Source organism: Rhinolophus hipposideros, assembly GCF_964194185.1.
Source record: "Rhinolophus hipposideros genome assembly, chromosome: 14".
In the NCBI taxonomy this organism is placed as follows: Eukaryota; Metazoa; Chordata; class Mammalia; order Chiroptera; family Rhinolophidae; genus Rhinolophus; species Rhinolophus hipposideros.
Window position 1 is genome coordinate 61,110,685 of NC_138060.1, and position 14,850 is coordinate 61,125,534.

At 48.3% G+C, this 14,850-nt stretch overlaps 1 protein-coding gene across 1 annotated transcript in view; it reads left to right on the top strand.

The window, feature by feature from the left end:
* Positions 1 to 12,412, top strand: part of ARIH2 (ariadne RBR E3 ubiquitin protein ligase 2) — a 45,476-nt gene extending 33,064 nt beyond the window's left edge. The window contains 11 exon segments of the mRNA XM_081072038.1: positions 396 to 546; positions 1,819 to 1,940; positions 2,936 to 3,045; positions 3,933 to 4,050; positions 4,989 to 5,039; positions 5,130 to 5,151; positions 7,126 to 7,277; positions 7,895 to 8,038; positions 8,610 to 8,678; positions 9,767 to 9,850; positions 10,049 to 12,412. Of these exon segments, the coding sequence (XP_080928164.1) occupies positions 396 to 546; positions 1,819 to 1,940; positions 2,936 to 3,045; positions 3,933 to 4,050; positions 4,989 to 5,039; positions 5,130 to 5,151; positions 7,126 to 7,277; positions 7,895 to 8,038; positions 8,610 to 8,678; positions 9,767 to 9,850; positions 10,049 to 10,120 (1,095 nt within the window). The 3' untranslated portion in view covers positions 10,121 to 12,412.
* The last annotated feature ends 2,438 nt before the right edge of the window (positions 12,413 to 14,850 follow it).

Genomic DNA, 14,850 nt, shown 5'->3' on the forward strand with positions numbered 1-14,850 from the left:
ACCTGTTGGGAGGCAACTATGCTATTCTTCAAGAGGGGCAGTTTACAAAAAAAATCCAGTAGCCTCCAAAACAAGTTGCACTGAATGACCTCGGCAATTCTGAAATACTGAGCTTTTCAGCCTGGCATTATGAGTTACTGTAAGTTCTTATTCTAGCCTTCTCTCTGCCTCTCTGAATCTTAGTGATTCTGCAAGCCAGCTCAGGTGCCACCTCTTCCAGGAAGCCTTCTTGATCGATGTCTTCTGCTGAGAACTCTTGGGACTCCGAGTCCACACATTGTAGCTGAGTTCTGACCCTTGTTACAGGGTCAGGATTGCGTCCCATGCACCTAGCTACACAAGGCCTCCTGGGAACTGAAGGCTCCTCTTTGACTCATGGCTCTGCCCCTCCCCAGGTCACCACAGCCCATCCCCCTCACCATTGTGCAGTGTGTATGCAGTTTGTGCGGAAGGAAAACCTACTCTCTCTGGCCTGTCAGCACCAGTTTTGCCGGAGCTGCTGGGAGCAACACTGCGCAGTACTTGTCAAAGATGGCGTGGGTGTGGGTAAGTTTGCCATAGAATTTGTAAAAGGCTGGTATGAAGAGTATTTATCTCTGACTCTGCTCTTTTCAGTACTCAGGTCAACTAGCTGTTTTCTTCTCAGCCTGATTGAGGATTTTATTGTTAGAACCACTGGTTTTCAAACACATCAGTCTGAATAGTGGCAAAGTTTTCCCCGGTCCTGAGCAAAATGAGAAAATTAAGGCTATTGTTGGGCATATATGTAAATGTTGGTGTAAGTGCAGGGCTACCTCTTGGGAGAACAGTCCTTTAAGCTGCCTATGCTGTCTTGATTACCCAAGTAGGAGCCATAATTTAGAAACACCCAGAGAGTTTGCTGCAATTTAGGTAATAGAACAAATCAAATCTGATGATGTGGGGGCCGGCCCGGTGGCTCAGGCGGTTGGAGCTCCGTGCTCCTAACTCCGAAGGCTGCCGGTTCGATTCCCACATGGGCCAGGGGGCTCTCAACCACAAGGTTGCCTGTTCAATTCCTCGAGTCCCCCAAGGGATGGTGGGCAGCGCCCCCTGCAACTAAGATTGAACACGGCACCTTGAGCTGAGTTGCCGCTGAGCTCCCGGATGGCTCAGTTGGTTGGAGTGCGTCCTCTCAACCACAAGCTTGCCGGTTCAAGTCCCGTAAGGGATGGTGGGCTGTGCCCCCCTGTAAGTAGAAAATGGCAACTGGACCTGGAGCTGAGCTGCGCCCTCCACAACTAAGACTGAGAGGACAACAACTTGAAACTGAACGCACCCTCCACAACTAAGATTGAAAGGACGACAACTTGACTTGGGAAAAAAAAGTCCTGGAAGTACACACTGTTCCCCAATGAAGTCCTGTTCCCCTTCCCCAATAAAATCTTTAAAAAAAAAAAAACCTGATGATCGGTTACAGGAGTGTTTGTTACATTATGACTTGATGATATTGAAGTGAAATTAGCATCACATTAATTGTATCTGCAAAATCTCACGTGTGGGTGGTCATCACTTGCACATGATATTGAACATCACTAAACTAAATTGTTAGTAAAGAATCCTATAGGAATTTTAAAAATGTTTTTCAGTGACATTTGTGATGTATGTATATGTAATTTGGGATACTATTGTAGTTGCATCACTGTGCAGATATATTAATTTCTCTCTTTGAATAAATTCTGTTGCTTCAGGGGTTTTCTATGTGGAATATGAATTCACCAGTTGAACTCGGGCAAATGTATTATTATAAGTTGTGTCTTCCACAGGACAGTTGTCCATCAGGTTGTCTTTGTTCAACAGGAGTCTCTTGCATGGCTCAGGACTGCCTGCTCCGAACACCGGAAGATTTTGTGTTTCCATTGTTGCCCAACGAAGAACTGAGAGACAAATACAGGCGCTACCTCTTCAGGGACTATGTGGAGGTACGACCAGCCCCTGGTGCTGTGCGCTCTGTCTTCCTGGGCCTGCTTTCCATCAGATGCTCACTACAGTTGCTTTATGGTCTAGGCTGCGATTAGGTACTGGTGTTTGAAGAAAGAATTCCATGGCTTTAGAAAAGTTTGAAAACCACTAGAATGGTAGTGAAGAACACAGGCCCTGGAGTCAGACAGACATTTCTATGAATTTCCGTTCTTTTACTTCCTCGCTGTGTAATCTTCGACTCATTATTTGACCTCTCTGAGCCTTGGTTTTCTCTTGTGGAATGGTGAGTCATGCCCACCTTATACACAGTTGCTTACACAAGCTATTATACACCAGGGGATGGACACAAGTCAGGTGTATCTCAGGAGCTGCCATTCCGTTCAGCTTACTGTGTGAGTCGGCACAGAGAAGGGGTATTGTTTCTCATGCAGTTTGAAAATTTGTCCAGCATCCCAGCCTGGTCAGTTTTGGACTTCTCCCTCCATACTGGGCTACCTTCTCAGGCTCGCTGGTTCCATGCAGCAGCACAGTTGTCTTCTTTTTTATGCCTCAGCTATTGGATTGATTGACCGTCTGCATCTTCTTGTGCACATGCTGTGGGATAAACAATGCCTTGTGTCTTATGCTGTTTGCTGCCTTTGGTGGAATCCTGAGGGTCATTGAGTCTCAGAGTCTTGTGCACAGCTGATTAGGCTATGTTCCTTTCCAGCCCTTGTCCCTTTGTGCTTTTCTCACAGATACAATTCTGTATTCCATTTTGTAATCTAACCTTAGATCATTCTAGTGAGTTGCTACCTAGTTTAACTTAACATTTAAAGGTCTTCAGTATCTGCCTAATGTCTGCTCTTCACAACATTCATCCTGAATCCCTATAGCCCCTTTGGTGTAAGTCATGAGCTGAAAGAACAGAAGGTGTTTAAGCACTCAGGGAGGTCTAATTTGGAGGCAGCAACTAGTGGGTGACCTCCATGTTTCCTCCTTGGTGTGTTCACAGAGTCATTACCAGCTCCAGCTGTGCCCTGGTGCAGACTGCCCCATGGTTATCCAGGTACAGGAGCCCAGAGCTCGCCGAGTACAGTGCAATCGGTGCAACGAGGTCTTCTGGTAAGAGTGAGTGTGGGTGCTAAGCAGCCCTGGGCTCATGCCTTCTCCTCCTTCAGGGCTCCACTGCTACTGCTCTCAGTGAGGTTGGGGCTGGGAGAGAAAAGGCCTCCCTGGAAGATTCATGGGGCTTCAGAGAAACTACGTGGAAAATGTGGCGTGTATGCACGTGTGCCTGCCTTTCAGGGCATTGTTGAGGGAGTGTGTGGCTCACCAGAGTGTTAAAGAACTATGGGTGTACTTGCTCTCCATCCTTTTTCCCACATGGTGAACTTCTTTACCTAGGGCATGTGTTAGGCTATCTGCCTGAGAGCCTTTGCTCTCCATGAAGTTGTGTTGGCTTGGACAAAAGGGAAATTAAAGTCACAGGAGCCAGGCTCGATGAGTGTTGGAGATTTTTCTGATTTGAAGTTTCAGGCATCGTCACCTGCACCATGCCCCTGCACATTGCCCATGTTCTGGCATTCGTGCATTCTTTGTGCGTATCTGGCTGGGAGATAAACCGTTTAAGGCTCCCAGAAGTGGATCTCGGTCCCGCCATGGATCTGAGCTCAAGTATCCGTCTCACAGCACCTCACCATGCCTGTTAAGCGGCTGAGTTCTGAATATGACATCCTTTTAGGAAGGGTTGACCTCATACAAGATATTTATAACAGAAACATTTCATTTGGGTTTGTTGAAAGTATATCTTAGAAAGGCTTAGACTGAAAAGAAATTCACACAGTATTTCAGTATAATCCTGGGTAAGTAAAGGTCTCAAAGGCCTCGATAGGTGACTTTCCCTCTGAAAAGCTTTAATTCAGGATCTGTTGGCATGGACAGAAGGAAAATTTAAAACATGGGACCCTGACCTAACGGTTATTTGAGTGTTTTTCTTTTTTGGTTTTAAGTTTCAAGTGTCGTCAGATGTATCACGCCCCCACAGACTGCGCCACAATCCGGAAATGGCTCACGAAGTGTGCAGACGACTCTGAAACAGCCAACTACATTAGTGCTCACACTAAAGACGTAAGGACTGTATCTTACCTGTCATGGATCTGCCCTCCTTAGTGCTGCCCAGGGCCTTGCCATCTGAGAGCAGAACACGAAGGGCCCCGGAGCCCTTGCTGGAGGCTGCAGACCCTTGCCCAGACGTGGCAGAGTTAGCAGTGGTTTAATCATATGCATTGGTGCATTTATTTTAATAAGATGCTGAAATGCCTGGAAAAGTTAGGAGAACTGATTAGGAAAAAAAGCTAGGTTTTATTGGAGCCTCCCAGGTTGATAGCCACACCTACTAAATAGCAAGGCTCTAACGCAAGCCCAGGCCTGCCCAGTTCTTTTTCTGCAACTTCCGCTGGGAAAGCATGGCCAGCAGCCCCTTGAGCCCTGGATGACTCGGCACCCAAGGCACTACCCGGTGCCAGTCACGCGCTGAGTTGATGCATTCACAAGCACAGCTGTGACCATGACATCATTAACCAAAGTGCATTGCATGGCACAGTATCGGACTGGTCTCTGCAGTGTTTCCTGGGGTGGCAGGCATCTCTCGAATGAAAATGAGCAAGCTTTAGAGGTTGCTCCTTGCCCTCTTCTTGAAGCAGAAGTCCAGGCAAGCTGACCAGGGCTTAGTGCAGCTCTTGTGCCGCTTTGGCATTCCTCCCATGCAGGCAAGCTCTCTGTTGACTCAGCTTGTGCTTAACCTGAGCGGCCTGTGGCAGGGACAGATGGTGGAAGACTTAGTGGGCTCAGCTGGTGCTTGGAGTGTTTCAGAGCCAAACGTGCTGACCTCATTTCCTTGGATTGCTGTTCCAGCCTCAGCGACCCGCCACATTTAAGGGAGATGCTCCTCCCCAGAAGTGCTCGCACGATGAGTTACTGGGCACGGGTGCCAGGAGCTTTGTGTAATTTATCTTAGAGGCGGCCTGATGGTGCGTGAGCCTAATGGCGCCCTTCTGTCTCCTCAGTGTCCCAAGTGCAACATCTGCATTGAGAAGAACGGAGGCTGCAATCACATGGTGAGCAGAAGCCTGTACCTTTTGCATATGTGACGTGGAGCCTTTGGTCAGCATGCCCTTAACATGTTCTCTTCTGTTTCCCTCTGACAGCAATGCTCCAAGTGTAAACACGGTGAGTCCAGGCTTGGTGCTCAAGGCCCAGTGGCACAGTCTGTGTCTCTTGTGCATGGGTCTCCATTGCTTATTTAGTGAGTACTTTTGTAGTGGTGTGACAAAACAAAGGACAGTCTCGGTCAGTTACAGTCATGCTGTTTATTTTTTGGTCCCCTTGTAATCCCACTGCCATCTTGCTGACACATGTAGTCAGAAATCAAGTTGGGGATGACTCTTAGACCTTCATGATCCTCAGTCATCCAAGAAGATTTTAGCATGTTCTATTTTTGCCAAGGCAGGTAAGTAGCATGGGGCTGCTCTGTGCTACCTTCCAGATACCTTAAAGCAGGTTGTAACCTGGTTCTACTAGAGGTAGTAAAATAATACTTTTCCTTTGAGATTTTATAAAGTTTCCAGTGGGGTTTTTTTCTTTTCTTGTTTCAACTGTCAGTTTATTGCAAGATACTAAAACTAATTACAAATTTAAGCCATAACTTGGTAGTCTTTAGTCTAAAGGAGCTTTGATTTGGCCTTTCAGGCCTCCTCCATCTATCAGGAGTAGGTTACATACAACCTGTTGGTTTTGCTTTCTTCCTGCCAGATCAAGTAAAGAAATAAAATTCTTGCAAGTAGAAAGTATGTCTGGATAGATCTCCCCCACAGCTGTTTGGATGCTGACCAGGAGGCACTGAGAGTTTCTCTTTGTAAGGGCCCATCTAATGCTATTCCTGTGTTTCCCAGGAGCTCACTGTAATCAAAATGGACGTGCAAGGTCTTAAGAAGGGAACTCTGAAGTGTAGAAGAAATATGGGCTAAGGGTAGTGGCAGATATCCTCAGATGTGTCCCACTTTATCTTTCTGTGTGTGTTTGAGTTATAGGGAGATGTATCATCTACAGTGAGTAAGACACTCATACAGTCTCAAGAGAAATACAAAGTGACTGCCCCCACGTTCCTAGTACCTAGGAAGTCCCCTGTGTGTCCCTCCGCAGCCACGGTCTCCTCATGCCTGGCTACCTAGAATTAACTGTCTGGTTAATTCCCTGGTGTTGCTGTATGGTTTTACCACCTGGATAGAGGTCCCGAAGCAATGTAGTAGTATTTAAAACAGTCACAAGCACAACCCAGCTGATTAAGGAGAGAGTAGTATTGCCAATGTGCAGTGAAGGCTCCCAAGAGAAGTGAATGATGTCTGGGTCTCTGGGTTTGGCTTTAGTTTTCCTAAATTTTACAGGAGTCTTTTTTGGGAAGTCAGTGAGCCAACTTACGGGAATAAATCCTGGGAAACAGGGCTTGCCGCTGTCCGGTCTCTGGCAGAGACAAAATATACTGGACATCTCACAGAACCGTGGCTGGTCCCTCTTCATTAGATCACAGTAATTGTTTGGATCTTTAGCGTCCACAAGGGATCTTTATTTTTCCCTTTTTGCTTCCTCAGTGTGGAAGCAGAGTCACAATTCTGGGTATGAACTAACTGAGTAGCTGTAGACTTTATATAAAAATGTGCTTTTTAAAAAAACAAGAAATAGAGGGGGAAACCTTTATTCCCAGCTTCATGTACAAAATCTTCCTCGGACAGATGTTGTAAGGGTGGGAGGGCGTCAGGAGGGCAAATGTGTGTTCTAAAGAACCAGTTGAGCCTCAGTCAGACAAGTTTCTGCTTCTCATAGTGGCATTAACACAGCAGACTAATGGCCTCATGCAGTCAACATCTGCCTGCATTGGATTAAAAGGGTACAAAGCATATATGCTCATGGAACTGAGAATATCTGTAGGGTACTGTTCAGATTAACAGGCTACAGGAACAGTGGGATATGATGAAATGAGAGGTGCACATTCCCATTGCCTCTGGAAAGATGGGCACCCTTGGGAAGTCCTGGTTAGGGGGTCGCCCCCTGCCCTCCAGCAGGATCTCTGTCCACTGTTTTGCCAATGCCTTTGGAAGAATGGGCTTGTCTTGAGGGTATAAATGCCTCTTTTTCTGTTCTGTGCAGACTTCTGCTGGATGTGTCTAGGAGATTGGAAGACCCACGGCAGTGAGTACTATGAGTGCAGTCGGTACAAGGAGAACCCCGACATTGTCAACCAGAGCCAGCAAGCCCAAGCCAGGGAGGCCCTCAAGAAGTACTTGTTCTACTTTGAGCGGGTAGGTGTCCTCTCCTGCATCTGCCCCTCCAGGGCGTGCTTCTTCCAGTTGGCCTCCTGGGGTGGCATTTCCAGTGATTGGTAGCCTGAGCTAGCGTGTGCACACACAAGTCAGGGAATGGAGCTCCCACCGGGGCCCAGGTTGATCCCTCCATACATGTGGCTTTCAGGCTCCACAGGACAGCCACAGCCACAATGGAAGGACATGGTGCTAACCTTGTTTGAAAGATGGATTAGACGACAGTGGCAGTCTTCCATCCAGTGCCATCTTAATAGTCAGAATTAGAGGGTATGTCTTCTCAGTCAGACCCTTTGGAAGCCAACAGAGCATGGCACATTTGGTTTCTAAGCACAGTGGAGCAGTGGATCTGTTAGTCCTCAAGGTGGGAGCCCTGTTGCCCCAGAGGGGCGTAATGATCTGGCAGACAGACTGCGGCTCTGGGCAGGGTTAGTCATGTGGGCTGGAGAAGTCCCCCCTTCTGCACTCTCAAGGACACACAGTCCCGTAAGTTAATTGAAGCTGTGGCTGTGCCCTGCCAGCCACCATGTCTATTCCGCACTCCTGTGTGGACCTCTGTACCTTCTACAGTTACAGCTCTCTCCTTCTGTGCCCTGTAGTGGGAAAACCACAACAAGAGCTTGCAGCTGGAGGCACAGACGTACCAGCGGATTCATGAGAAGATTCAGGAGAGAGTCATGAATAATCTTGGGACGTGGATCGATTGGCAGTACCTACAGAATGCTGCCAAGCTCTTGGCCAAGGTCTGTACCCCTCACTGTTCTGATCCCAGTCTAATGCCTGGCCCAGCCAAGCCCAGGCCCCTGAAGGTGGGAGACATTGTAGCGGGGAGGGGATTTAGCTCCCTCTGCGGCCCTGCACACTTCCTTTCCCTGAGCTGTGCCCACTTAGGACCCAGTCCTCAGCTGGCTGCCCTGGGGCTTCAGGAAGAAGACTCCACTGCCTTTGCCTGTGAGCAGAGCTAGAGCCTTTTTCTTCTTTGTCCCATCCATGCATCTCTCAAAGGAAAATGAGAGACTGTCTCTGAACAGTTACTGAGATAATGTGTGGACTTTGATGTCCGACTCCAGAGGCAGCTCTTGAGACAGCTGCTGATAAGTCCGTGAAAAAGGGACTGTGGGTGTTCTGTGGCCACTTTGGTTTCATTTGTTTCCCATGTTGTCCACCCACTTAATCCTTTATTTGGGTTGGCCTCCTTTCTTTCAGTGTAGGGCCAGGCTATTTGCATGGTGGGGTAAGAATTGTGAAAGCCACCTGAGTTGCACGTAGTTTGGGATCATAGACACGGGTACCTTCTCTTCTCTCCCATCGCAGTGTCGATATACCCTGCAATACACCTACCCGTACGCATACTACATGGAGTCTGGACCGAGGAAGAAGCTGGTAAGGCAAAGCAATCGCTCTACTCTGCCCTCTTACCTTCAGAGGTGCCCAGAAGAGCGCAAAATCAACACAACTGTCAGTTTTCAAATTGCATTTCTCTAGGCACCTCCAAAATAGGTCTCAGGTGTTGGCATTTTGTATAATGATAAGGCAGATACACTGAAGCCCTTGAATGCAACCATATTTATAGGGAAGTGGACTGCAAAGGTCTATGGCTACTTGGGAGGCCAGTGCCCATGCTTTGGGAGGATATCCAGCATGCATGTCCCTAAAAGCGAGTGGACTTTGTACGTCTTTGTTTAATTCTTCATCTTAGATATGAGTTGTCTCCCAGCCCTCTAATTATAAAGTAATTCACATTTATTGTTTCAATGTTGAAAAACAAAAACATTTACATCATCCATAATCCTACTAGAAAGAATGGCCACTGTTAGGATTTTTCAGCCTTTCAAAATTAATAGTATTTATATAATCAAGGTTGTGTGCGTATGCATAACATTTTATTGTTATAGCAGGTTTTTGTGGCAGCTGTCATTATTTACCAGGCTGGTGAATATCATTTTTTAATAGTTGCATAAGTGTTCCATTATATAGGCGTACCGTCATTTGGGGTATTAATTGTTTTTGTTTGGTACTATTATAAATAAGGCACTGAGGAATGCCTTTGTGCATAGAGCTTCGATGTACAATTACTAAGTCAAATGGGTTGATTCTTTTTAAGACTTGATTTGCAGAAGGGCTGGAAAGAAATGCAGTATTCAGGGAGTACAGAGTCTGGATATCCATTTTGACTTGTTTTTACAGCATCTGTTTCCCTGTATGTTGGGAGCTTTCTGTTCAGTGGCTTAAATTCTTGCCCTTTCTTTGGGGTTAGAGAGCCAATGGCCTTGCCATTTGGCTGTACTCTTTAGGTAGCCTTTTGATTGGGTTCTGGCTCCAGGTACAGGGGCTGGCACTGCTCTCTGAGGACAGCATCAGGGCTGTCTGCAGCTCATGCGAGCCTGAGGTGCTGCATCTGCCCCTCCATCTGCAGGCCCTGCCCGGCTACAGCCCCCTCTCCTTTTGACCCTCCTGCTCTACCCATACAGTTTGAATACCAGCAGGCTCAGCTGGAGGCTGAGATCGAAAACCTGTCATGGAAAGTGGAGCGTGCGGACAGCTATGACAGAGGGGTAAGTGCCAGTGGTCCTCTTGGACCCTCTATTGCAGTCAGGTGAGCACTGCCATGTTAATAACATGTGGCCTGGAAGCTGCTGTTGAGAAGGGTGGGAAGGGCCTCGCTTTTAACCTCTCGGAGCCCCTGACGTGGGCGTAGCTTTGGCTGCCCCTTGCTGGGCCATGCAATCACCCTTCTTGCTTCCCTGGTGCAGGACTTAGAAAACCAGATGCACATAGCAGAGCAGCGGAGGCGAACCCTGCTGAAGGATTTCCACGACACCTAGGCTGGGGCATGGACGTGCCGGAGTGAGGAAGACGTGGCTACGAGCTCTCCCAGCTGCCATGCTGCATGCTGAAGGCTCTGCCTTTCACAACATCAGGCAACAGCCAGGGCCCCACTCCTGAGAGACACTGGCCACACACACCTCCTAGTCGATTTCTGTTTCCTTCTCATCTTTTCGCTTTTTGTTTCTACTATGGAAGCGGCCATGTTGAGTTGGCCTCTTTTCAGGACTTTTAATTCCCCCTGGATGGTTGTTGGGAGGGAGGGAAGTTTTTTCTGAATGACTGTTAATAGTATTAGATCAATACAACTTATGTAATTTTCAAAGGTTGTACAATTATACCAAAAAAAGGCAATGCAACCATAGAATTACACAAAACCCTTTTAAAAAATAAATTGGCATTGGAGTGTTTTACCCTCTAGGTATTTTACTTAGAATGTAACATTTGCTGCCTGCACACCCTGCCTCCAAACATCTCCTGCAAGAAGGCCCCAGGGTGGTCTCTGCTTTCCAGATTCACGTGGTGTTTGGCCACAGCTGCAGCTGGAGTCCCAAGGGAAGAGCATGGTGGCAGATGGTGGGAAATGAGTCGGGCTGTGTAATGGGCATGGCGCCCAGGGAATCAAACATCATGCCTCCCACTGGTCCTCATAGACCCTTTTGTGGTCAGGTGCACCTTCCATACCTTGGCAATGAGGAGACAGTACAGAACAGGGTCTTGCCACAAGTGTCTGATTGTCTCTGATGGCGCTGCGTGTCTGTGGCTTCATCTTTATTCTTGAAGGTGAGGCTTACCTGGGTCTGGCTGCTGTAGCCAGAGCCCACAGCAGAGCATAGATAGGTGGGTAGACTTGAGGTCCTCTAGACCAGGGGACAAGAGTTCAGCACAGTGTTTTCTTTTATCTCCTAAAGATAGCGGTGTACTTTCAAAGGGAATTATTCCCCCACATAAATTTGTTTACCTTGGTCCCTTCTTTGTGCCAGTGTCACAGTGGTATAACTGACCAGGTTCACATGCAGCCATACCTGACATTGCCCTGCTATACTCTGGTGAGCTTCGGGGTCAGAGTTCAGCCTGGCCCTCCCAAGGGCACTAGTCTTCCTGGCTCAGGGGCCTTGTTTGCATAAGTTGTTTTCATGTTACCTGGAGTGTGTCCAGCGGCTGCTCTGGGGCTTGGGTGCTCTCTCCCTCGCCTGATTTCAGGTGTCGGAGGACACTATCTCTAGGGCCTGGGAATATGAGGTCCTGAGGGTCCTGGCTCCTGGGAATCAGGTTCGTGGTCCTAGCTCCTGTACTTGGAGAGGCTGGCCGGGAGAGGGCCAGTTTTTGCACAGTTGAGCACAAAGGAGCAAGTGGGGTGTGTGGTGTCCTGCCTGTCCTGAACTTGGTCCTGTGGGTCTTTGCAAAGTTAAATCTGTGATTCTAGGGTTTCTGCAGCTTTGTTCAGTGCCTTCACTCTGAGACTGGCAGAGCTGTCTATACTTGACAGGGCCTACTTGACCTGAACGAATTGCTTGGGAGATGTATGAATATTGTATTGGAAATTCTTTGATATTCAAACATTTTCACCATAGTCAGCAATTTCCCATGTGCCATGTAAGCTGTAAACTGAGTCACTCTTGAAGGCAGAGGCCAGCTGTGACTCCTGGAGTCAGGCGTGCACAGCTAGCTTCAGCCTCCCTTTCTCCCCACTCAGCTTTTGTGTCTTCCTGTCATCTCTTGCAAAGGAGAGACTGGGGGTGGAGTGGGAAAACAAGTTAGAAGTGTAGTGGATGAGCCCAGAATTGGATAGTGGGAGCTCACTGGACCAGGAGAGTGCCTGCTGTGGGATCTGGGGTGGGTGTGAGTGCTGGGTTGGTACATGGAAGATCCTGGCGTCTCACCTCCATCTTTGTGTTGCCGCCATGGCCCAGGACCTTTGTGACCGCTCTGCGCCTTAAGTCACGCCCCTGGACACCTGCATTGTTTGGACTGCACAGCTACTGTGTAGTGAGTGCCCTTGCATCCAGCTGTGGCCCCAACCACTGGTGCTGTGGGAGGTTCTGTGCCCAGACCACAGCCTGCAGCCCTTGACCTGTGGGGAGAGAGCGTCCTTTTGTGCTCCCCGTGGCTGTCCTAAGTGGGAAAGGTCAGGCAGAATTTTTCTGTCCTACAAAGGACAGAAGACGAAGGCACTGTGTTTTCATGAATTGACCATATATCTTTGTTTTCTTCAAAGAAAAATTTGAGGTAATGTCGTCTGCTCAAAGTTGAGTAGTTTATTCAAAATAAACTGAAAGTTTCTGATTATAAAAGTTTGTGTGTAGAGTCTTTCGTCAGAGGATCCAGGTCGACCCGAAACAACCCCCAGGGGGTTGTGGGCACTGAGCACCTAATGAAGGCCCGCCTGTTGGTCAGCCCTCCTCCAGAGGGCTGTGAGGGCCCCCCTGGCCTGACTGCTCAGCCTTGTTTCTCTTCTGGCTTCCTGGGGAGGGCACCTGTGGAGGGAAGTAGAATCCTGGCAGTTTGGGCTCTCCTCTCCTTTCCCAGGTACAGGCCAAACCATTCCCCATTTCAGACGGATCCCTGGATTGTGGTAGGGTTCGGATACAGATGCCTCACAGCCCTTGCTGAGGCCCTGAGCCCCTTATTCAGAAGACCCCTGGGTCCCTCCAAAGCCGATGTGGGAGCAGAGTGCTGTGGAGTTCAGTGGGGGGAGTTGTGGCTTCACAGAAAGTCTTAGGTTGTGAAGAGAGGACTCGAGATAGAAAATGGAAATGTTTGGAGTTAATCCCAAGGACTGAGGACAGGAAATGGAATGTGAGTTCTGATTGAGAGGGTCCATTTGTGGTGTCAAATTAGCAGTGATTTAAGTGGCAGCTCAGGGCTGAAGGCTCCATAGCTGTGGGCTGCATGGACAGTGCAGTCAAAGCCAGAGAGGCCACAGACGTTGCCAGTCTGAACTCCACAGCTGCTCCTCTTTGGACCTCGGGTTTGCCAAGCCCCGTGCCTGGCACCTGGCTGGGCATATAATGGTGTACAAAAGATACACGGGCTCTACCCTCTGGGAGCCTCCAGAACATGGGGGACACGGATGGAATTGGTCGCTGGTGAATGTTGTCACGGAGGCCACAAGGTCAGGGGCCACTCCTGTAGATCAGTGGGCAGGGTACCATGGCCTTGGTACCATACATACCCTTTGGTCGTCTTAAAAAGGAGTAAGAAAAGATAGCACATTCTAGCAAAGTTTGTAGGACTGGTCTTTCCACATGGCACCAGGAATTCATGCAACAATCTGAGCATTACCTGTAGACTGGGCTCTATTTTGGGCATTGAGATCACAGCCACTGATGATGGCTTGTTAAACCACTTCCTGTCCCCAAACACAAGTCAACATGAATGGTGGACTGAGCACATACCCAGTTAGTCCTCACAGCAGCCCCGCAAAGCCGGTGCTGTCACAGGCCACATGTAGCTGTTCAAAATGAGCAGTGATTTGCCCAAGGTCACCACTGCTAGTAAATGGCAAAACAACATGGTCACTGTTAGAAACTGGAAAGGAAATACAATGTAACAGATCAGAACACAGCTCAGCACAGGCCCAGACCTGACTGCATCAGCCGTTGAAATGGGACTGCCACTCACGAGGTGAGCCAGCCTGACTGATGAGAGGTTTAGGCATCAAAAGGGCCATAGGTCTTAAAAGGTCAAGAAATTTATGAGGTGATTGTGAAATTTCCACAGCCAACAGTCGGTAGAGCAGAAATAGGGGATGAGGCAGCACCCCCTCTTCTCTCAATCTTGCTTCCTTCAGAAAAATAGTTTAAGGAACATGGGGATTTCCTAGTGATCTAATTGTAGGTCTTAAAAGGCTGTAAAGGAAGTGGTCTCAACATTCATCCGTGGGTACCAGAACACCGTAACATCCTTGGTAAAATTGTGACTCTAGGTATTTATCATATTTAAGAACTTAGGAGATTTGTATGATTTTGGAAAACTTTGTTTCGATTATACTGTTGTAGTCAAATTGAGAGACTTCATGAAAAATAAAAAATAAAAAGAAATTGAGAAACATCTGACCTAACTAGAGTGGATTAAAAGAAACGCCGATTTAAGGAAATCTGAACACTCCTAAGCTGGTGATAGAATTTTCATCTATTTGAATAAGAAGCATTACTTTTGCAGCCACTCCATTTCTTTTGGAAATCGTTTCAGGGAGCAAGGCCAGATCCTCACTGCCTCTGTCTTCGCATCCATGTGGATCCAGGCTTGCCTGGTTGTCAGTTCTGGAGCGGGATGCTGGACCGCTGGTGGTGGCTGGTCAGCAGCCCAGCTTTGGCTGAGCCACAACAGCTCCCATTGCCACCTGCTCCCTCCTCTCCCCTTGGAAACATCCAGAACCTCTCCTTTGGTTGGACAGTTTATCTGTAGTATTCCAAGGGGAGAAGATAGTCCCTGTGGGCGGCTGGAGGAGTGGATACACGCACTGGTGCGCAGCCCCTATGTGTAGGATCTCTGAGGAGAAGATGGAGCCCTGCCCCTTGGAGCCCCTGGCCTGTCCTGGGACCAGAAAATGCAAACTACTTTTCTGGAAGTGGGAGGGGCAGTGGGTCTTAAACAGGCTAAGGAGACACCACCAGTGGGACCTGCTGCAGTGGCGTCGCTCTTGTCTGCATGGTCACCTGGGGGGGCTGGCTTCTGCCCTGGGGCATGTGCACCTCTGCCTGAGCATAACCCAGCCCTAGAAAAG